The sequence below is a fragment of the Malaclemys terrapin genome, chromosome 2, assembly GCF_027887155.1.
Source record: "Malaclemys terrapin pileata isolate rMalTer1 chromosome 2, rMalTer1.hap1, whole genome shotgun sequence".
In the NCBI taxonomy this organism is placed as follows: domain Eukaryota; kingdom Metazoa; phylum Chordata; order Testudines; family Emydidae; genus Malaclemys; species Malaclemys terrapin.
The window spans coordinates 2,821,795-2,844,762 of NC_071506.1; the positions used below are offsets into that span (position 1 = coordinate 2,821,795).

The 22,968-nt window shown below is 47.6% G+C and overlaps 1 protein-coding gene and 1 long non-coding RNA gene across 4 annotated transcripts in view; both read right to left on the bottom strand.

Moving 5' to 3' along the window:
* Window positions 1-8,512: 8,512 nt before the first annotated feature.
* ZFTRAF1 (zinc finger TRAF-type containing 1) overlaps window positions 8,513-22,968 on the bottom strand; it is a 48,351-nt gene continuing 33,895 nt past the window's right edge. For all 3 annotated transcript variants that reach the window (XM_054017052.1, XM_054017053.1, XM_054017054.1), the window contains exons 2-4: window positions 17,916-18,154; window positions 16,300-16,511; window positions 8,513-12,675 (exon numbers count right to left, since the gene is read on the bottom strand). In XM_054017052.1, coding sequence (XP_053873027.1) covers window positions 12,284-12,675; window positions 16,300-16,511; window positions 17,916-18,154 — 843 coding nt within the window. In that variant the 3' untranslated portion in view covers window positions 8,513-12,283. The remainder of the gene's footprint in view (window positions 12,676-16,299; window positions 16,512-17,915; window positions 18,155-22,968) is intronic.
* Window positions 13,690-16,293, bottom strand: LOC128831024 (uncharacterized). Its single transcript, XR_008443725.1, has 2 exons — window positions 15,789-16,293; window positions 13,690-14,166 (listed from the first exon to the last, which is right to left on the bottom strand). It is a non-coding gene; the product is annotated as an uncharacterized LOC128831024 (long non-coding RNA).

A 22,968-nucleotide genomic window follows, 5' to 3' on the forward strand; every position in this document is an offset into this window, starting at 1 on the left:
GGCCGCACAGGTCTGAACACCCTGGGGAAGAGGAGGATATGGCCTGGAGAAGAAATGCTGTCTGTCTCGACTTCACTACAGGGAAGGGATCGTAAGTACGTGTTAGGGAAAGCAGGTGAACTGAAACCTGACTCGCCGAGGGGGCTGCTCCCAGGGGCTGGTGGGTCAGTTCTCTGCAGGGCAGAGTGAAAGTGAAACGTACAAAAGTCTCTTGGAGCAGAGAAGAGGGAGGAAAATCAACACTCTCTCAGCCTGAGAAAACTTGCCAGTGTGTATTTCATTAAGAAATCTCTGATGGTCTCTAAATCTCTGAAGGTCGGTGGCCTTCACAACATCCCCTGGCAGCGAGTTCCACAGGTTGACGGTGCGTTGGGTGAAAAAATCCTTCCTTTGGTTTGTTAAATAAATAAATAAATTTAACAAACCAAAGGAAGGATTTTTTTCACCCAACGCACCGTCAACCTGTGGAACTCGCTGCCAGGGGATGTTGTGAAGGCCAAGACTATAGCAGGGCTCAGAAAAGAACTAGGCATCTCGGGTGAAGGGGGAGGAAAATCAACACTCTCTCAGCCTGAGAAAACTTGCCAGTGTGTATTTCATTAAGAAATCTCCGATGGTCTCTAGTGTAGCCCCACACTGCAGCTAACAATTACAGTCCTCTTGCCCAGGGAGAATCCTGGGAGCAGACGAGCTGGGGGCCGTTGGGGTTCGGGAGCAGAGGAGCGGGGGCCGTTGGGGTTCGGGAGCAGAGGAGCTGGGGGCCGTTGGGGTTCGGGAGCAGAGGAGCGGGGGCCGTTGGGGTTCGGGAGCAGAGGAGCTGGGGGCCGTTGGGGTTCGGGAGCAGAGGAGCGGGGGCCGTTGGGGTTCGGGAGCAGACGAGCTGGGGGCCGTTGGGGTTCGGGAGCAGAGGAGCGGGGGCCGTTGGGGTTCGGGAGCAGACGAGCTGGGGGCCGTTGGGTTTTGCTTGGCTCCTTCTGGCAGATCTGAATCCCCTCCACAGATCAGGTTGAACAGGAGCAAGAAGTTTCTGAGCTTAGCCAGTGCTTGAGAGTTAGTTCCTTGGTCTCACGTAGACAGCCCCAGACATAGCCGAGAAGGAAGGCCCTAGTATAGACTCTCCATTTCGGGAGGGCCAAGCCCCCTGACCGTACCCATCTCTAGAAGTGGAGCAAACCCCTGGCTGAACGTGAATCCATGCCGGACTGAGGAGCTGCTGTCAGAAGAGGGAAGAGCTTTGAGGAAGTTTCTTTGCCAAGAACAGCTCTGTGTAGCTCAAAACCTCGTCTCTCTCACCAGCAGAAGTCGGTCCAATAAAAGATATTCCTCCCACACCTTGTCAGTCCACCACATTGGGGTTCTTTTGGACTCATGACCACTGAGTGTCCAAAGAGTCATGGCAAGAGACGCCCACTTGCTTCTGCGGCTGGCCAGAGGATCGCTCCCCTCCAATAGGACACAGACCTGGCCAGGATCAGTGTGTTTGTGGCCTCCAGGTTTGATCATCACAACGGCTATCTAGAAAAACCTCCATCTTGCACAACACACAGCAGCTCTGCAGGTCATCGGCAGCCCGTCCCCCGGTGTCCGCTGTCTGCACTGGCTCCCCAGAATCCAGGCCAAAACGTCCCAAGATGCAGAGCTCTCCACGGGACTGGCGCTAGCTACCCAAACCGTCACTTCTCCCCACACAACCACTCCCTCCCAGCGTGGTTCTGTTCTGTGGAAAACAAACCTGCCAACCAAGAGGACCCTGACGCGTGGGAGGAGCTGAACTGAACCACCCTTCCATACTCCATCCACCTCACCATGCGCAGATCTACATCGGTGGCTGACCGCTCCAATAGAAACACAAACTCCAATCAACTTATCACCTACAGAAAACCCCAGTTATATCTCTTCGCCTTTGGGAGGTAGGAGGGAGGGGGAGTTTGGGAGGCAACCCCGTGCTATGGTGCAGGACCATATAGCTAGAGAGGGGTTTTTGGGAGGGGTTCACATTTTCTTATGCTTGATGGGATGAGGGATCCCCGGTGAGGTTTCACGCACAGAGGGTATAAATAAAATGGCTGCTCTGGACAGCCTGAGTGACCCCCAGTACCTAGAGAAATTAAATAGCTTCGCCTTCAGTCAAGACAGAAATCCGTGTGACTCCCGATCAGAAGCAGCGAATCAGGACTGTGCTGCTGTAACGTGAGGGATCCTGCTTCGGGGGCTTATACCCCAGCACTCCCCAGCGGAGCGGGACGGAGGGGGCGTACAGAAATAGGCCGCACTGTACCAAAAAGGAACATGTTGCCGAACTAGTTAGAGGATTACAGTGTTGTAGCAAGTCGAAGATCGCAATGTCTGTGTTATTCAAAGACACGGCCCCTCCATCACAAAGGCGGCTGCTAATTAAAAAGAGCATATGGAAAAGCTAACCTCTACCCACAGCACCCCCAATATCCGTGAGTAATAACATTACCTCGCTCTCATCTAGCGCTTTTCATCACGCGCTTCACAAAGCAGGTAAAGTCATGAACATAGTCAATGTTCCAGCTATTTAGTCTGATCACACTGACTTGCGTTAAAGCCAAAGGCAACTACACAACGTCAGTGTCTCCAGAGGGGCCCGGGAGAATAAAGGGTGCAACAAGAGGTACAAAGGGAGATAAAAGCAGACAACGCAGGCACTGCCCTACCGGCTCAGAGCACGGCCCCATCTAGGCCGATGTGCTGAGTGGCTGGGACTGGCCGCTTCAGGGGAGAGCCAGAAACTCCAGAATGCCCAATTGTGGGATAATCTGCTCCTAGTTCTTCCTAACTCCCGGCCATTGAGTTAGGATCTGAAACATCACGATCTTGGCTATTTTTACTACAAACATTGAGAGCTCAGTCAGGATGCGGGCCCCAGTGCGCAGGTGTTGTACAAACAACTTACAGAGATACAATCTCAACCCCAATTTATTTTTAAATTGTGGGTGTTCCTGGTATCCCTACAAATGTCCAATACTTTTTGGCAAATGAAATTTAATGTGGATAAATGTAAAGTAATACACATTGGGAAAAATAACCCCAACTATACATACAATATGATGGGGGCTAATTTAGCTACGAGTCAGGAAAAAGATCTTGGAGTCATTGTGGATAGTTCTCTGAAGATGTCCATGCAGTGTGCAGAGACGGTCAAAAAAGCAAACAGGGTGTTAGGAATCATTAAAAAGGGGATAGAGAATAAGACGGAGAATATCTTATTGCCCTTATATAAATCGATGGTATGCCCTCATCTCGAATACTGCGTACAGATGTGGTCTCCTCATCTCAAAAAAGATATACTGGCATTAGAAAAGGTTCAGAGAAGGGCAACTAAAATGATTAGGGGTTTGGAACGGGTCCCATATGAGGAGAGATTAAAGAGGCTAGGACTCTTCAGCTTGGAAAAGAGGAGACTAAGGGGGGATATGATAGAGGTCTATAAAATCATGAGTGATGTGGAGAAAGTGGATAAGGAAAAGTTATTTACTTATTCCCATAATATAAGAACCAGGGGTCACCAAATGAAATTAATAGGCAGCAGATTTAAAACAACCAAAAGGAAGTTCTTCTTCACACAGTGCACAGTCTATGTGTGGAACTCCTTGCCTGAGGAGGTTGTGAAGGCTAGGTGTATAACAGAGTTTAAAAGAGAACTGGATAAATTCATGGTGGTTAAGTCCATTAATGGCTATTAGCCAGGATGGGTAAGGAATGGTGTCCCTAGCCTCTGTTTGTCAGAGGATGGAGATGGATGGCAGGAGAGAGATCACTTGATCATTACCTGTTAGGTTTACTCCCTCTGGGGCACCTGGCATTGGCCACTGTCGGTAGACAGGATACTGGGCTAGATGGACCGCTGGTCTGACCCAGTGTGGCCGTTCTTATGTTCTTATGCTTTGAATCCTGCTGAACTCTTGGGATATCTTGTGGCAGTGAGTTTCACAGGTAATGCATTGTGTAAAAAATGTCTTTTTTTTCCCAGTTTCTGTTGCCTTTCAGTCTGTCCCCTTGTTCTTGTATCAGAAAAGATAACTAGCACTGTTTGAGCCACCTTCTCTATTAGAGTATTTTGGACACCTACATCACACCTCTTCTTCCCCCCTCCAAACCGCCTCAGGCCTTTCCATTTTTGCTCGTACAGAAGTCTCTGCATGCCTCTTACCATTTTCATTGTCCACCCCATAACCCCTTCGCTTCCTGCTGGGCCATTAAGGGGATGGGGTGACCTGTCCTGACACAGCATTTGGGTTGAAGCCCCACCATGGGGATATATGAAGACCTATTTTTATTATTTTCTATATCCTGATGTTGTTTGCTTTTTGACTACCACTGAGCAGATGTCATCACTGGACTATCCACAGTAACCCGTCAGCCCCCCATAATTTAGAAGCCAGCACTGTGCCTGAGGGATTCCTGTTATTACCGTGATCTCTCAGTCATTACACAGTCTATCCACTTAGCTTTGGGTTCTTCACTCCCGCAGTCCTATTCTCCCCCAGACTTGGGCTGTGGGGCCTAGGACATGCTGTGATTCAGAGAACTGGACACTGGGCAGGTGAAGCAGGGATGAGAGGGGAGTGGCCATATTTGGGCTACTGGGTGGCGTGGCTGTTAGTTCTCCAGACCATGGTGCCTCCATTCGGACCTGTCAGGAATGTTACACAGGGCTGTCACTGGGTGAATCTGGCTGCTGGGGTCCAAGCCAGGCACAGAACTGGGCCATGCCTAGCAAGTTTAGGGCTGGGATTCGAAGAGGTCCCTTTCTGATGTTCTCACTGTTCCTGGCTACCGTAACGGCACCAGTGGAATCAACTTCTTTGATAAAGTATGGGGCCTTGTGGGGCTCAAGTTTCCTCCAGGGAGAGTCACAGAAACGTGGGGCTGGAAGGGACCCTGAGAGGTCATCTAGTCCAGCCCCCACGCTGAGGCAGGACCAAGTACACCATACCTAGAATGGTCAGGGGCAAAGCTAATCAGCCCTGCAGGCCTGCTCCAGGGAACAGAGCCCCTGCACCCCACGGCACGGACAGATCTCCTACAGCGCAGGGAGGATGACTGGCAGCATGGTTTGGTCAAGTAAACACAGACACAAGTGGTTTGGTTTGGTTTTTTACTACAGTTACATACAGAAACTATTCAAACAGAACGCAGACCACAAAAGGAACAGAAGAAATCATTCTTGACAGCGTCAGAACCAGCCCTCTCAAACGGTGTTCGAACGTGTAGTGCTCCGGCACTGGGAGGAGGCAAGCGGTAGCAGTAGCCAAGCCAGGGGCTGCACGTGCTCTCTTCCCAACGCTCCTCAGCCCTGACTTGCAGCAGTCCCCGCTAGTCCAGTCCCGAGCCTCCCTGATTCGCCTGCCAATTGTGCCACACTGGGGGGCGGTTCTGCGAGACAAGTGTCCGGAGGCCAGACTGACACCCACCCACCCTCGTCTACTTTGAAAACCAGCTTCAAGCTGAATCCCAGGCTCCAGCGTTGGAATGAACCCGCTCCCCCACCCCCCGCCCCGCCCGGTCTATCCCCGCTAGATAGAATGAACTAAAGGAACGAGAACACAAATAAAATCAGGCCAATTACAGAGCGGACGTACGATCCTGCAAACAAACCATTAGCTTTTAAATTATTTTAATTCTACATTCACTAGTTAAATAAATTACCCACAGTAAATACTGTAAGGAGGTTTGTGGTCTGCCAGTCTTCAGCCCTGGCATGAAGAGACATGCTACAATCTTTAGTTGTCTAGTCCTGAACTAGACACGTAAGGCTCAGCTACTGTGTATGAATTTTCCAATGTCCAGGAAGGACAGGGTGACCTATGCCAAGGAGTTGAGGGACCAGGGCGAGGAGAGAGAAAACAACTTTGCAAAACATTTGATGATTTAGAATTTGATCATCACACCCAGGAAATCCATTCAGTTGAGTCTGGCTGGCAGCTGGCCAGGGACTCCCGGACACAGGAAGGCATTTTAAAACGGCGAACCCAAAGGGAGCAATGGACACAGGTCTTATGGAACGCCATCTCGAGCAGCTGATGGGCAACCCCGGCTGGAGTCCCCACTTTTCCAGGTACTCCCCCTCACTGCAATGTGCTTTTCTCAGGCTAACGCTTCGGTCAGACGTGGATATACAGTTGCTCCTCCCTTCACTTTACACTGGTAGAACTAATACTAATATACAAGAACTTTTGTAATACTGTACAAGGGCCCTGTCTTTTGGCTTCCAAAGAGATTACCTGCTATTGTCTTAGTGAAAACATCCACATCCAGTAACCACAGGGGAAGACTGTGCATTCAGTCCCATTCAGACACAACTTGGTCATGTCACTCCCCAGGCCTGGGCCACAAAGACTGGCCCAGGCTTATGCAAATTTAAGTCTGCATCTGACCAATGATCTCAGTCCCACCTTTCAGAAACGGGGAACACATGGCTACTCCAAAGCACAATTCCTTGTGCTTACAGGAGAGAGGAATCTAGAGGCAAAAAAAGGGGACAGAAACATTCAGTGGCAACAAGCGAAGAGAAGGAAGAGTGGCGGCGGCAACACCTCTTCAATGAAAACCCGCAGACGCATTCATTCAACTAGCATCTGCGAAGGGTGCAGAGGACCGTTCCTGGGAAAGGAAAGGGTTCCACTTTTCCCGTAGCCATCCTTTGAAAACAATGGCCGATATTGAAGGCACGTAGCAAACAGTATGTCAAACAGTAGGACACAAAAGAGCAGGGAGAGATCTACACACAGGGGAGGACCAGATGACAGTAATGGGTCTCTACCTGGACAGGTTTGTTGTGTGCAGTCCATGGCACTGTGCGTGCTATTGGGAAGCACCCCATGGGGCAGGAGACACAGAGTTGCATTAAATCACAGCTGACGGGCTGGATCTCAACTTGCCTTAATAGCGGGAACTCTCCAAGATCGTGCCTGTTTCACTCAAAGTTGCTGTCTGACGACATCTTCTGCTCAACTCATGCAACTATCGCACAGAGAATAACGGAATCTCGTTAAATGTGCAAACTGGAGGTTCCTGCCTGAATCTATAGAAGAGAGCTGCATCAAAAAAATCTGTTCCATCTGAATTCAAGGCCTAATGGAGTTGTCTTTGGAGAGAAGACTAATATTCCAACATTGATTATCCCTGTGTTGCATAAAATGCCTGTGGCTTCCCTTATCTTCATGGGAAAGATGGGCCATGGAGATTACAGGCCTCTGGATGCAGGGCTACACTTTGATCTAAGCAGCAGCGCTGTGCATTGGCAACCATCCTACCCGAGCTGCATCCCTCAATTAAAGAGATGAGGACGGCTGCATTCGTTTTACAGATTAATTAGGTGGGGACCCCAACCCCTGCAAAGTAGCCAGTGTGGCACTCAGCTGGGCAAGCCCGCGGGCACCCCCCTTTGACAGCAGCACAGGAAAACTCCACTGCCACTGGGCATCGTCTAAAGCAAAGTGCACAAAACCTGCCAGATTCTTCCCATCAACCCAACGAAGATAAGCAAAGTTACCTCCTGCCATGGGAGCCAGTTACTTGGGACAAGAGTTACCAAATACAAAACAATTGGTCTTCAGAAACTCACCAGCGTTCACCCTACACACTCAGGGAACTGGAGGAACACTCTCAGAGATGAAAACATGGTAACCTGGACTAGTGTGCTAAGATTAGGCCACAAACAAGTTCAGACCTGCAGGATTATACCATCTTTAAAATCACAGGGGGTGGGATGGGGAAGAGGAGACCTGGTAAAATTATTCTACCCTGAAAAGTTTGCAGGTTGCCACAAATTAATTCTCCTTAGGTAGCCCAATGTACTAGAAAATGAGTAAGTCTACAGATAACTTTCTGAAAGGAGAAGCTGGCATGGGGAAAACCCAGCCTGCAAACTACACATGGATCGAAGCATCAAGAGCCGGTATTAAGAAATATAAAATGAGTCTTTTCTTTTTAGGGGCACGTGGGGGTTGAACAGTTCCAATTGTTTAAAAAGTGAATCATTAAAACAAAGCTGTACAAAGATCTCTGCAGCTGCCCATCCTCTGAGCAGCAGAATGAACAGTCCGGAGGATTTGCCTGAAATTCTCTAGGAGGATCTTCAAAGCTTCCTAACGGAATGACGTCTCTTTGCCATCTCTTGATGGGTTCTCGAGGCTCCTGGGAAAGACGCTCCCCCTGAATTACGCCCCAGGTTGTTCTGAGCTTTCAGGATGGAAGGGGAACTCCTCAGGGACAGGATTTCTTCTGTTGAAGTTAATTTGCAAGCACATGTTTCTCATATGCTCCATTTACTTTGGAAAGATTTTACCGCTTAATTTAGGTCTTGAAGGGAGGGTGAGAACTATGCATGGCTTCAACAGCTCCTATTAATGCAGAACGCCTTTGTGTTTCGATTCTGTGCTTATCAGTAGCCCGTTCCATGCAGCTGTTACTGAAGTTCTACCACTCGCATGGCTGATGCCAGAATTTGGATTTCTTTGGTCACCGGGTTCAGAAGCAGTTGCCTCAGTAGAAAGCACATGAACATACCAGGCGTATTAGCACACCAGTGGTACTGGTTATAGAGTGATCAATGCCTTCTAGTCTCTACTAAATGGAAAGTGTCAGATGCTGCAGAACATTCCTAAGGTGATCTTTAATGACTCTAGAAAATACTCACCCTCCTGCCTATGCAACAGTGGGAAAAGAGAAATATACCTACCTTGGGCACTGATTAGCTTGCATGGTGGCTTTAACTAAATTCTCATACTCTATTACAGGACTTAACGTAGCAACTCCTTCCAGATAGATGCACTAGGACAGGCAAATCCTTCCTCAACGTGACTCAACTCTTCACTCAAGTGTGAGCCTCTTAGAGCCTTAGAAGAAGACAAGTCTAAGTTTCACAAATGCCAGGGCTGGAAGTCTTCACTTCCCAAAGGTTATAGCCAAGACACTTCTAGATCACTTTTGGTCATTCCAACGATACTACTCTGAAGATACCTGCCACAGTGTCGGCGTACTCTGCATAAAGTGAGCAGAGGTCTAAGTGTCCATGTAATCCAACAGGACATGCTCTGTCATGCTGACATGTTACCCACATCTGGCCACCCTATGTTATTCTCATGGAGGGTCTGCAGAACATTGGAATCCCCGATACTCCAGTAGGATCAATAATCCGGTGGGTATCTAGTCCTGTTCAAAACAGTAAGTGTTAACAAGGACAGGTTGAAAGAGCTATTGCTACTCACAGAAGGAAGTAGTGGCCTGTACCAGATTGCACTGGAGTTCTTGCTCCTCGTAAAAAAACAAGCTCTATTCGTGTGGCACTGTCTGAGCCAGTGAGCTACCATACAACAGCCCCCGGTCAGGGGAATTTTTGTTTCCTTGACAAGCCTTTGTGCATTTGACACCAAGGAACAAACCGTGCTACAGACTGAACAACTGCAGGCTGGGACAATGGGAAGACAACTGCAATGCAAGTTCCCTTACCATAACCAGGGGGAAGTCTCAGTCTGCCCCTGGTGTTTGACTCCACTCTAGACTTTTCCAAGCAAGGGACTCTGATCTTGGCCAACTTGTTCTTAATGGCTCCTCCTGAGGGCACCATCTTTCCTGAACTGGCTTCCAACCTATCCTGTAAGTGACTAGATCTCAGGAAACAGCCCTAAATGGAGTCAGCCTTTGGTGATCCCTTCAGTGTTGCTAAACAGAAGACAGGCAACCCTGAGACTGTCCATTTTGAAAAAAACTTACATTCATCATAAAAACCCAGTTCCTCTGAAGTTTTACAAGGTGGTCTGTCCTGCTCTACAGGCACTGTAGTGTTGGGGTCATTCTTAGACACTCAAAACCGCCACCAAATACAGACTGGCCTGTTGCATGCTATTTACTCTGTCAGTCTAACACGTAGCATGTGACAATAACGAAGAGTAACGGGGCTAACGGGGAAATGGCTCTTTGGTATTTAATCAAAAGAAAGCTACAATAGATGGTATTCCTCTGATGCTACGGAGAAGCCTACGTAAAATGACAGCTTACAATTCTAGCAATCAGTGTTAGACATTTCGCACACCTGGGGCTCTAGGAGCGGAGATTCTGCTCTCAAGGTGAGGGAGGGGAGACGTGAAGGAAGGGGCTACACCTGTGGCACTAGCTCAGACTCCAACCTCCACACTAGACAGTTACAGCAGCAGCTAATGGAAAGTTATTTTCCTTTGTAAATCTCACATCCATTCCAACTGAGCATTTTGAACACACATCTTTTAACCTGGCAGTAATACCCTTCATTCTATGAAACTCTAGGCCTCTTTAAAAGACATCACTAAGATTTCAAGACACTATTAAGACTATTGACTAGGCTTCATGCTATAAACATTCTCCTATTCCACGGGGCTCAGCAGAAAGACTCATCAAGTTACCAATCAAAGGGCTCGAACTCCCATTGGCCACTGCCTTTCGAAGGGCCAGTGGGAGGTGAGAAAGCTAGGCTGGAAAGCTGACATGATTCGGAATGAAAAGCCCGGCAGAAAAAGCTTAATTACTGAACGTAAAACAGTAATAGCTTCACTGTAGGCAGCATCTGCGAGAGGTTCTCACGATTTACACCATACCCAATCCAGTTAGTCCACAATAAAATGAGATGGCCTGACTTCAATGGGCATATTCACTGGGGGGCTGGTCTTGAACACACGGCATTAATGAGCTTGTGATAGAGTTTTCCTGCACCACCAGTAATACCCCCCATTTACATTTCTTAAAAATAGTGTCACGTGAAACATCCCTGTAGATCTCTTCACAATTTGGTGACTGGCTGCACTATCCCTGTCCATAAACATGCTGTATATATTTCATATATAAAAAATATTCTCACACTGTAAAATTGCATAATTACTAGAAGAGCCTGCAACTCGTTTCTTTTTTCTTGTTTCACAAGAAACTCAAGTTTTGGCAAAACTGCAAAGGGACAGAATTTCACCCTGCATTCCGAAAAGTCTGCAAGAATTTAGGTTTGGTTTCTACATAAGTCCTCATCTTGTCTAGATAAAATCTCAACCTGTGCTATATTGCAGGGCTGGAGGAAGCATGGAACTGTAGAAATGACCTTGGGGTTGTTTCTTCATGATGTGCAATACAAAATGAACTAGAGATACAGTATTTTGTTTGCAGCATTCCAGGGTGGTGTTTGTGGGGGAAGGCAGGAGAGGGGACAATGAACCGTTCGGATCCATTCGCCATTAGCACAGTCCTGACAAAAATGCTCCAATAACCACTTCTAAGGTAGTTGAGAACAAGACCATCTTCGCTTGGGAATTACCAGGAAAGCCCTCTCAGTCCAGGAGGGTCACGTCACAACCCCGTGAGAGATCGTGCAATGCTCAGCGTGTCCGCTTTTCATAATCCTCGCCCTGCATCTTAAACTTCCATTTACAAACCATTGCAATGGTTAACGCCACTGGACCAAAAGGTTGGGACGAAAGGAACATGGAACGAAGGGTTAGTTTACACACACTATACACACGTGGGGAGTCTGGTTCTTTGGAACGCTTTCATATGTAATGCACTACAGCGCCATCATTTCTCCCCACCTCTATCCTTGTCCCATAGAAGAGTGGAACGTCAGCCCAGCCCGCACAAGTTCCACAAACGCCCCCAAACACCTCATTAGTGTTTTCAGGGGGGAGGGGTCCCCATTTGTTTTATTCTACTGATAAAATAGACAGAGGACCAGACTGCACAAGTAATAATGAACTAGGCTCTCCCAAGCCCTCGATCGCAGCTACACTTGTCTCTGTGCGCCCCACCCCAAAACCAAAACAGGAAACTGAAATGTATCCAGTTCATTCAAGCCACATGCTGCCTGAAAGGAGGGGCCTCCCTTACAGCCCCCCCAACTGCCACATGTAGACTGTGCACTTTACCATGACAACATAACTCCGTCTATTCACAATATACTGAACTGCTTGGATCGCTGTGCCCTCACCACAGCCTGCCAAAGAGCTCTCGGTATGCTGCCAGCACCTGCAAGCTTCCCAGCTGTCACCCCCATGTGCCAGTCCTCGGCACGGACCTGGCTCCATTCTTGTCTGTCCCTGGGGAAGATGGGGGAAGGAAGGGAAGGGAAGGGAAGGCTGTGACTGCTTACGCTGTTGCATACACATGCAGACGTTTGGTTGGTTTTTTCCTTTTAAAATGATCAAATTACTGTGAAATCACAACGGGCACAGGCAGCCGCACGAGGTAACTATGGTTCAGTGGTGCTTTCTTGGTAACTTCCAGCATAACTCAGCCTTGCCTATTTCTGTATCTGGAATATAAAAAGCCGCAAGTTGATGTTCTTGGCAGCCAGCAGTTTGTTACATTCCACAGAGTCGATGATGGGGAGCGGCACGTACTCCGTCTCATTGTTCTCATTGGTGAAGACGAAGTGATAGATCACAGGGTTGATTTTCACGTCGTCGTAGGGCCCCTTCAGGAGCAGGAAGGAACACTCCATGGGGGAGCTGATCTTGCTTTTCAGAATGAGCTGGAAGGAGAGGGTGCGCTTGCAGGACAGGTTGGGGTTGCGTTCGGAGTCATTGACGCGGGCCTTTAACACCCAGGTCTGGTTGAGCACGGTGAACCTGGGCGTCTCGTAGTACAGGCGGGTGATGAAGTCATCGGTTCGATAGGGACGGAACTGAACTTCTGCAACACAACAAAAGAGGGCGGGGGAGAAAACACAGACAGACAATTAACCAGAGCAGCTGGCAGCCTGAACAATCGAGCTCAAGTTACCTGTAGTTACTGTGCAGGGCCTTTCTTGACATGGCATAAGGAGGCAATTGGGGTTGGGAGTGACCACTCAAAGCCAGCTAGTGTCAGGAGAAATGGGACTTCTTGGGAAGGAACTCAATGCACTTTAATAGTCCATTGAAAACAGTAAATACAGGAAGCACTTTCAAGATGCATAAAATTGAGGGGAAGGCAAGGGAGAGGGGAGAATAAAATACAAACAAGGTTAATCGAATCCACTGAATACATCACCTTGTAAACATAGGAATTACCAAACTGGGTCGGCCCATCTAGTCTAGCACCCTCTCTCTGACAATGGCTAGAATCAGATGCTTGTGAGGAAGGCTGAAGAAAGCCCATTTGTAGACAGTGAATCCCCAGTCTCTGATGGGTTTAGGTCTGGAGGCTTGAGGGTTTATATGCCATAGATATTTGCATATTTAGTGTAACTGTAGCTATTCTGAGAATCAGTGTCTAATCCTTTTCTGAATTCTTAGCCTCGGTAATATCTTGTGGCAGAGAGTCTCACAAGTCAACTGGTTGTTGTGTAAACAAGAATTTCCCTATATCAGTCTGAATTTGTTGTTACAAGGTAAATGACTCGCTAACATTAGCTTGTGGTGAGTGGGTGGTGCACACAGCACACAATTACAAAGCATCAGTCAGTTGCCTAAGTGGGTCTGACTGATGCAAATGACCTACATGAATTTGGTTATAAACCATGCCATCAAGAATGGCAAGATGGATGGGCCCTTGCCACTTGTTTCTTTGTGATCTGTTGATGGAGAAAGAGCAGGGGAACAGGCAATAAGCATGTAGTGAGAAGGGAAGTGTTGTGGGAAGCTGTAGCTTCCTAGGTATAAAATCTTGGGTATGCCAGAACTGAGGTCTGGAGTGCATAAAAACAAGCATCACACACAGACAGGATACAGTTCAGATAACAAAGCACGTTTTATTGGGATTATGCATACAAATCTGTAATCAAGGTAATAAGGCACAATTATGCATTACCATAGTGCAAAACCAGAGAACAGGGCATGTGAAACACAGACCTTCAGGCTTCAAAGGTACAGAAAATTCCGGGTTCAGATACATAAAGAAATAACAATACATTGGGTAGAAGTGGTCCAAATTTACTTTTGCAAATGCACTCTAAAATCTGAAATCCAGCCCCCATTTCAAGGCACAGTCCGCTGTCAGTCCAATAAACTCTTTGCCAGCACACAGACTTTGTCAAATCTATCACTTTTGAACAAGCATATCGTTTCAGTGAAGTCTTTACTGTACAAACCATGGAAGCTCACAGCATAACTACAGGTACAATGAACCTTTGGGTGCAGTTCATACAGGGTTACATATTCTTCAAAGTTTCCAGAAGAATTAGGAAAGCACAGGAGGCCATACCTGGACAAAGGAGGCGAGCAGTTATTCAAGCTACACAGCATTTGTAACTCAGAGATTTGACATACACCATCATTTTACTACAGTAAAAGAGCTCAGAGTCCAGCTGTCTCTTCAGGGATCGAGAGGGGTTATTTCTAACACACAGCTCTACACAGAGAAGACGTTTTCCCCAGGAAGGAACTGCTTTAGGCGTAGGGGTGTTATCGCCAGTGTCACGGAGAGCTCCTGAGCAGTGTTAAGCAGCACAGAATGCTGCAGCTCGGCCTCGCTCTCAAAGGTGCCCGCCTGAGCTAACTTATCCAACAGGGCTGGACCCGGAAAGCAGCATCCGGGCAGAGCTTGGGCTATCTCATTCCCTAGGCAACGGTTCTAACTCAGGCTTGTGCTCCAAGGGCAGACGCTACCATGGTGCGCTACAGAACTTTGCTCCCCTCCTCAGCACCAACTACTTACGTGTATCCGCAGGCAGCAATGGATGTAATGCTGGGAAAAACCAGAATCCGGGCTAAGCACGTCAGCTAACAAGACTGCTCCATTTTTCAAGATCTGAGCTCCGAGCACAATCCATTTGCTACACACTGGCCTAGAGAAGTTTCACTAAGGACTCAGCTCCAGATTTAAAAAGCAAAGTCATCAATGCAGCAGGATGCTAGAGTGGCTGTCACTGCAACCACAAAAATCACCTTTCTGCCTCCCGTGGGAGAGGGAAGCAGAGACCTTGAACAGTACGAGGTTATCACACACGTCTGCCTGCAGCTCCCTTCTGGAACAGCAGAGCACCCAGTGCTCCTGAGTGGAGGAGGAAAGCCAGCCGAGACCAGGAGATCTTCCCTCTACGCTTCCCTCTGCGGGGCTGCTAAATCTTTATGGTAAGGGAAATGTGTTTTCCCCACCCACACCCTTCCCCCTCCATACCCTCTTCAGAGATTCTCTTCCATATTATTTGCCTGCAAGTACCTCAAGCACAAACAAATCTTAAAAAGCAATTCTCGGGGCCCGACTTTAGCACCGATGTGCCAACAGAGTAACCAGCTTCCCTGCGTGTTTCATTGTATTTAGTTGTGTCAAAGGTGTTAATTCAAAGTTGATTTTTATCCCTCTTTTCCCCCCTCCCCACCCTCACAAGTTGCCATTTGAGGTAGACAATAGATAGCTCTGCACTGGGGCTTTTCTTTACCCAAAGGAAAATCAAGAACAGGAGACACTCAAATCTGAGAAATGACTACGTATTACGAAGAGCTCTCTCCAGGAGATGGATACAAAACCGACAGCACAGAAATCCCCGTGAAAGATAAATTAAGCTTTCTGAATAGTTCACTAAGTGTGTGCCCCAAGAACAGGAACCAGACCGGAATGTGAGGAGCTGTAATTCCCATGCAGTGGAAACGAGAGGCCTATCCCGTACGGTCAGTGTGTGTGGGTGGGTCACTTCAGTTATTAATACACTGGACTCCGGCTGGAAGGATGTATCAGATGACAGATAAGGGGTCTGTTAGCTGGATGCTGTCAAATTTCATTTTCACTTGCAGTAAAACAAAGAAACATCACAGGCAACACTGGTTTATATTCTTATTATTCTGGTCTTGTTCGTCAATCCAGTGGATGCAACTACAGCACCTTACCTGCAGCTAGGACGTGGCCTTCCTTCACACTTGACACAAGTGTTGCTCCGTGCACTAGCCATCAAGGGAAGCAGCACCATAAGAACTGAGGTCAGCTACTGTCCAGAGCCCAAGCACATAACCTGGGAAACAGGGCCCGTCTTCACCAGTTCCGAGGCCCCGGAATCCTGCATTCGCCTCCCGAATCCAAATCCCACCTGACGCCAGGACAATGAACTCTGCTGCTGCTGAGCCAACTCTTAACATGTCTGACCACCCCTCCATCTCCGCCCAGCACCAAGCAAGGAACACAGACACGAGCTAACCCAACTCCAAGAGACAGGGAAGAGTTCTCGGAGAGCACTACTGGGACAGTCTGCTCAGCAAAGCCCAGGCTCTTCTGATCTACAGACCGGCACTGTGCATTACATAAGAAAAATAGGCTTCATCAGTACGTAAATAACAGGAGTGCCAAAAGCAAGACAGTGAAAACACTGGGAGGAGGCTGTGTTTGGCCTGGCTGAGTGATTACCTGTATAGCCAATCTTCTCAAAGCTGAGCAGGCTGAAGATACTGTTATACAGCTGCATTTCTTTTTTATGGGTTTGGTCCATTTCATCCAGAATCTCCATCAGTTCATTCCCAGTCTTTGTGGGGTGAGTGCACTCCGCTTCATGAACTGTCAGCTCATGGTATGGACCCTGCCACGGGCACCCGATCCGCTTGTATCTGCACTGAGTCACCCTGTTACGAAGAGAGCACAAACAGGACTACTTGCACCACGGAATGACATGCACCAAGGGCAAATGACACTCCAGCAATGAGACCATCAGAATACAGCCTCCGAAAGCAAAACCCGACCAACCTGGTGGAACAGTAACGACACCACCGGCTACCAGAATTCATCACGAAACCTCTGGGCCTCGGCATCCCAGAACCTTCATCCGTGCCAAAGAGGCCTAGGCTTTTGCAAGCCAGCATGTTTGGCTGCAGTCATTAATACTCCAGCTAAACAGCTGGTCCCAGCAATAGTGTTAGTAACCTAATCTGGGGTGGCATCTTAGTGTGTCACTTGTACAGCACCTGACGCAGTGGGGCCTCTGGGCGCTACTGCAGTATAAATCTTCACCAAGATTTACTGAGCACCTGTCATTTTATGAGATGCCAAAGAACTCCATGGACTGTTTGCAGGGCTCTCTTCACCCACCGCTGAAATGCGGCACCTTCTGGGGAGTAGTAAAGTAGCAACTATCCCATACTAGCAATACTCCCTTTTAAAAGCACTTGTGTAAAGTACAGAGCATACAACTGAAGTGACAGGAGGTGCCTTTCGGACTGAATTTGAAATGGAGTTTGAAAAAACGTCAGCGCTGACTCCCTTTTCACTGCAACGAGTGCGAGGGGTTGTCAGCGACCACGCCTGGGCAGGATTTTAAACTGAAAAAGGCCCTACCACAGCACAGCCCTGTAGTGCCATGCTGGGGCATAGCCTCCGTAGGAGTGATGGGAATGGTGTCATTTTACCAGAGAGGGCATGCACGTGGCTTCCTGCCAGGGGCCTCCCAGCCAAATCCTAACACTCAATCCTGGCTGGTTTATTAGATTTCACTAGATCGCAGTACTAGATAGTACAGCTGAAGCACTCATGTGGCCAGGCAGTACAGTAAGTCTGAATTCCCAACAGCGCTGTGTAACCGGAGCTTCTGCCCCAGCTGACATGCTGCAGTCTAGCCCGTGCTCTCTGGGCTAGTGGACTCTGCCTGAGAGAAGCATCCCGCAGGCTTTGGGCTGCTCAGAACTACACAAGATAAGGAAGAGAGGGAGGGTGCATGCAACAGGCTAGGACAATGCGCGGCCTCTGCCAGCATGAGACAGAAGCGATAGAAAGCAATCATGTGCAAATCTATGCGGTCTCAGTGCCGCTTTCCAACTCTAGGGAAGTAAAGCCACTTGCAGCCAAGCCGGCCACAAGCTTCACTTTCCTGTCTCACCTAGCGTGACCTGCAGCCAGGCCACCTTACAAACAACAAACAGGAGAAGAGGGAGCCTGTTTTACTGCAGCCCCACATCATGGGGCCAGCACACACAGTTTCCTTGCCTCAGCGAAAGCATCTCGTGCCTCACTGCACGGAAGGTGAGACTGGTTACCTGTCCTGGCACTCCTCTTTCTGGTGTCTCTCCAGCAGAGAGCGAGGAAATTGCCGCATGCAGAAGCCACACTCGGATGGCAGCTCACTCACTGCTTTTTCCACAGCCAGGTTTCGGCAGCATAGGCTCTTACTGATCTCACAACGGCAATTGGGGCACGTAGCCTGCTCCTCCTTCAGCCGGGCATCTGCTAGGAGGTGGATAAAACAGCCAGCGCACATCAAGTGACCATTAGTACACTGTGAAGAAGGAAAGGGAAACGAAGCTTCAAAGACCTTGCGGGAAATGGCATACCAGAGATTCACTCTACACCTCCGACAGGCTTGCCCTCTAGTCTCCCTTATATTTTGATTATAAACAGATGTCATTTTTGCTGCATACATATATGTACTGTTGCTCTCTGGTCCACTGACATGTTAGACAAGACAGCAACACAAGGAGAATTTTTTTAAAATGCACAAATGTGCGAAAGGCATCAGGCAAACCAAACCAGACCTCGCCACTTCAATTAACACCGCAATGTTTAATCTTTAAGTAAAGCAAAGGAACCTCATTTGTTCCACTGTAATCTTGAGGGAGACACAGGAACAGCAATTCCCTGCGTAGTAATAAGAGACGGGAGCCCATATTGCAAACTTGTCAAAACTCTTCCACATCGATGAGAACAATCCTGGACTGTACCCCTGGCAAAGATCAGAAACTAGAGAGTAGGAGACTTTCACTTCGGACTCAGCAGCACCTGGCTTCAAACCGACCAATGGGGAGGAGAGGGCAAGATGTGAAACAACATGAATTTCTGACTTGGTGGTGCCATTATCCTGGGTCTGCCCATCTTTTTACACACAAAGGACAGAACGTTAGGGGCTAAATGCCAAGGCTGGATTTCCCCCCACTCAGATAATCCTGTAGCCTGGCAGAAAGACTTACTGCTTTCGCTTTGTTTAAAGATGGCACAGCTTCAAACCGGGAACAAACAAATGACTGACCAGCCAAAGACCAAACATGCGGAAAAAGGCACATGGTACCCAGGCTTTGGCCAGCCAGGCAGCGCCATTTTTACTGGCACTGTTCTTGTAGCTCGACAACAGAAAGTGAATGGCACTCCCCCCACCCCCACTCTCCTTCCGACTGCTTTGTAACAGCCTTGCAGGTGACACCCCCAGCCCCGAGGAAGGCCTGCGTTCTCCTCTGGCAAAGCAAAAGGACGAGAGCTCATTTCAGAACAGACAATTTTACTCTTCCTTTATTCAAATGTAGACTGAATGGAATCCAGGGAACCTCTGTATCGCATGCTTAACTCACAGCGATTTATGAGCCTTGGAAGACAGAGGAGACTGACGCCTGTTAGCAGTCCTGACCACTATCAAGTTTCGGTTCACACACTTTCCAACACGCTGGAGCCCTACTACGTCAGGAGACAGCTATTTTCAGCACTAGGTCAGTTAATTATTGGTTTCCTTGGACTGATGCTGAAGACAATTTAACAGCTTGCGTAGACAGGATGAAACTGTTTTCAACACCTTTACAAAAAGTGTTTTTGAAAATAAAGTTTCTTGAGTCTGAACCCAGCCAAAGAGCTTCCGATAAATTGCCCCTTTCCCACGTGACTAGGAAAGTGAAACCCACAGATTGAGCCATGCACTGCAACAGTCATTATACAAATCACACACAGCACAGAATACTGGTCCTTACGTCAAAAATAAAACCCCACAGGCTTCTATCCCTGAAGCCAAGGAGACATCCCCTGGCCAGTCACACTGCGCCCCTTATCCTCGATGGGTGATGGAAACATCCCAAGAGCAGAACCACACCCCACCACAAACCACCTATTTGTGCAATTCCGCACAATGGGAGGACGTGTCTTCTTGACCTCATTTAGCGCTAAACTTAAGCCCCAAGGCATGAGGGCTGTATAGCTGCATTGTTCTGTCTAGAGCAAGCCAGATTTCCACCAGTGTGTCCTACAATGTCCACAAAGAGCGCGTCAATTACTACCAAACAACCAAAAGCAAATTGTATGTTAACATGTTAGCCAGGCAAGGTGAACCATAAGGGGAGTCTAGTTTTCACCTCAGCCTGCAGCACTTGGAAAGTTGGAACCCATTAGTTAGACTGGGATAACCAACACATTGTAACACACCTTCTATCCCAGCCCAAGAAGGACAGCCTGTCCTGAAGAAGCCTGTGTTCAAACTCCACTTACTGAGTCTTTGAAGAGAGCAGATTCCAAATGTTCACACAAGTGTTTATACTAGTGTGACGTTGCACTCCATATGTTTTATGGAAATATGCTTAGGAGTGTGAATATGATGTAACTGGAATACGCTTTATGCAAAAGGTCTCTTGTAAGGTATCCTAACAAAGGTTAAAACTACTGAAGATGTTCCTCCTATTTGTATGCATGTATCCTTCTTGTACCTGAAGTTAGAAATATGAAGGTCCTATTGTAATTATGCAAAGTGTGGGCCATTAATGGTGGTTTAGAATCTTGATGGCTCCCATTGACTAGGACAATTGGTTGTAAATGATTTATTTACCTGCAAGCCTTCCTGTGTAGGTGTGGGCCAACCCAGGAAGAATGGAGACTAGGGGTCTTACAGTGATAGGTGACCATGTCACCTAATACTGGAATCCATCTTAAATCTGGTACTTTTCCATTTAGAAGGAGGGGTGGGGATCCAGAGAGACAAATGATTCCCGCCTTGTGCCAAAGCTATAAAAGGGGGGGAGGGAAGCAGGACAAAGGAGGCTGCCAGTCATGAAAAAACCCCTGCTTACCACCTGAGATGTCTGCGGGAACTAACAAGGACTGTACCAGTTGAAAGGATTGGGTCCAGACTAGGAAGAAGTCTAGTCTGTGAAAGAAGCTTATTGGAACATCTCTGAGGGTGAGATATTACCTGTAATAAGTTTCTTAATGTATTAGGCTTAGACTTGTATATTTTTGCTTTATTTTGCTTGGTGAAATACTTTGTTCTGTCTGTTATTACTTGAAACCACTTAAATTTACTTTTTATACTTAATAAAATCACTTTTGTTTATTAATAAATGCAGAGTAAGTGATTAATACTGGGGGAGCAAACAGCTGTGCATATCTCTCTATCAGTGTTATAGAGGGCGAACAGTTTATGAATTTACCCTGTATTAGCTTTACACAGAGTAAAACGCATTTCTTTGGGGTTTGGATCCCATTGAGAACCGGGTGTCTGGGTGCTGGAGAAAGGTAACCTGCTGAGCTGTTTTCAGTTAAGTCTGCAGCTTTGGGGGTGTGGACCAGATCCTGAGTCTGTGTTGCAGCAGGCTAGCGTCTCTGGCTCAACAAGGCAGGGTTCTGGAAGTCCCAAGCTGGCAGGGAAAACTGGCTCAGAGGTAATTTCAGCACATCAAGTGACAATCCCAAGGGGGTCTCTGTGACCAAACCCGTCACATCTAGGATGTGGCATCGTTCTATGTAGCAGCAAATCCAATTGGCTATTTCATTTTTACCAGGCTATTCTGGAAATCAAACTGGTGCTGTGTACTTGATATGGGAAAGCTGCAGCAGAAGAAGGTGCCTAAGAGCTTCCAGGCAAGTCACCTTCCCTGAACAAGCGTATCATTCATTTGATCCATTTTCAGAGAAATATCACCAGCATGGCTTGCAGTAGCAAGAGCTACACTTCCTCTTTGCTGGTCCTTTGCTAGAGATCTGAATTTCAGGCAGAAGCACAGGACTGAAATGAGCACCAGTAAAAAGATTAGCAGGAACCAATACAGACAGTACCTTTCTGAGAGACAAGGAAAGTAAAAAACACGGTCACCTTAAAACAGGTACGTTTGAGCCACTGTGTCACTTCAAAAGTTAAATAGCTGGAGGTGATCCATATTCATGAAACAACAAGGCACCAACATTCCCGGAAGGCAGGCTCTAGGATTCCTCGGCTGGTTTTATGTTTGCCTACAGAGTCTAACGTGCTTCTGTCCATAACTGGACTTTTCTTTGCAAGTCCCTGTTGGTTCTTTCCTTCCTCTTTGCCTTACGTGTAAAAGCTTATTTGTAAAAAATAAAGTTTTACCAAGTCCAAGACAATTAAAGAGACTAAAGCCTCTCACATGCAGTGATCCTTGGAAGGTTGAGGAGGGAGTAACATAATTGCATCTAGCCAGGGCTCAAGCGTATTCGACCCTGAGCACTGAGATTTAGAGAAATTTTATTAGTGCAAGTCCTAGTGTAAAATTCCTTAGACTAGCAGAGTCGTGTTCAACTGACCCGTGGCTAGTACTCGGAAGACTGAAAGCTCTGGTGGAGAGAGCTGTCCTGTACAGAAGGGAAACGGAAGAGCTACTACAAAGCAACTATTCACCCATTGTGTAAAAACACACTGGAAAAAAACAAAATCCAGCTAGTAAGATGATGCACTACCAGTGAGACAGCCTCTATCCCAGCACTACTGGAGAGCTGCCATGTTACAATTCTGTGTTTTCCTTCGTAAGTCAAATTCCCTTAAAGAGATTTAGCCTACGTGGAAAATTATTTTAGACAGGCCTCCGGCGCCCAGTGTCAAGCAGTCTCCAGAGTCGGTTCTCACCAACCCCTTGCTCTTACGTGTTATTTATTATCACACAGGCACCTAGAGCCCCACCAGAGATCAGCGCCTTGGTGTGCTGGGCACTGCACAGACAGAATAAAAGATTCTTCCTAATCAAAATACACCAGACAGACGTGGAGTCAAAAATGGGGTGTAATTTACAAGCAGAGGGAACCGAGTGACAGTTCAATGGCATGTTAGTGCCATGATTTATTTTCATATAAAAATGAGTGGGCTTAGTTTGTCCTCCTTTATTTTTCTTTATTATATTAAGTGTTTTGCAAGGGGGTTGGGAGAGGAGGGAAGGCACAAAGGGGTCAGCTGAATGGCAAACCCCACAAAGGCAGGAAGAGTGGGCACTGAGGCCAGGGAAGGATGGAGGGGACCCACGCAGGGCAAGGGGAATGAGAACGAAATGAGGTCCCAGCAAGCAGCAGAAGAGAAAGACCGTCCTTTTGGGTAGGCACTGTAGTTAGGAGACTCTG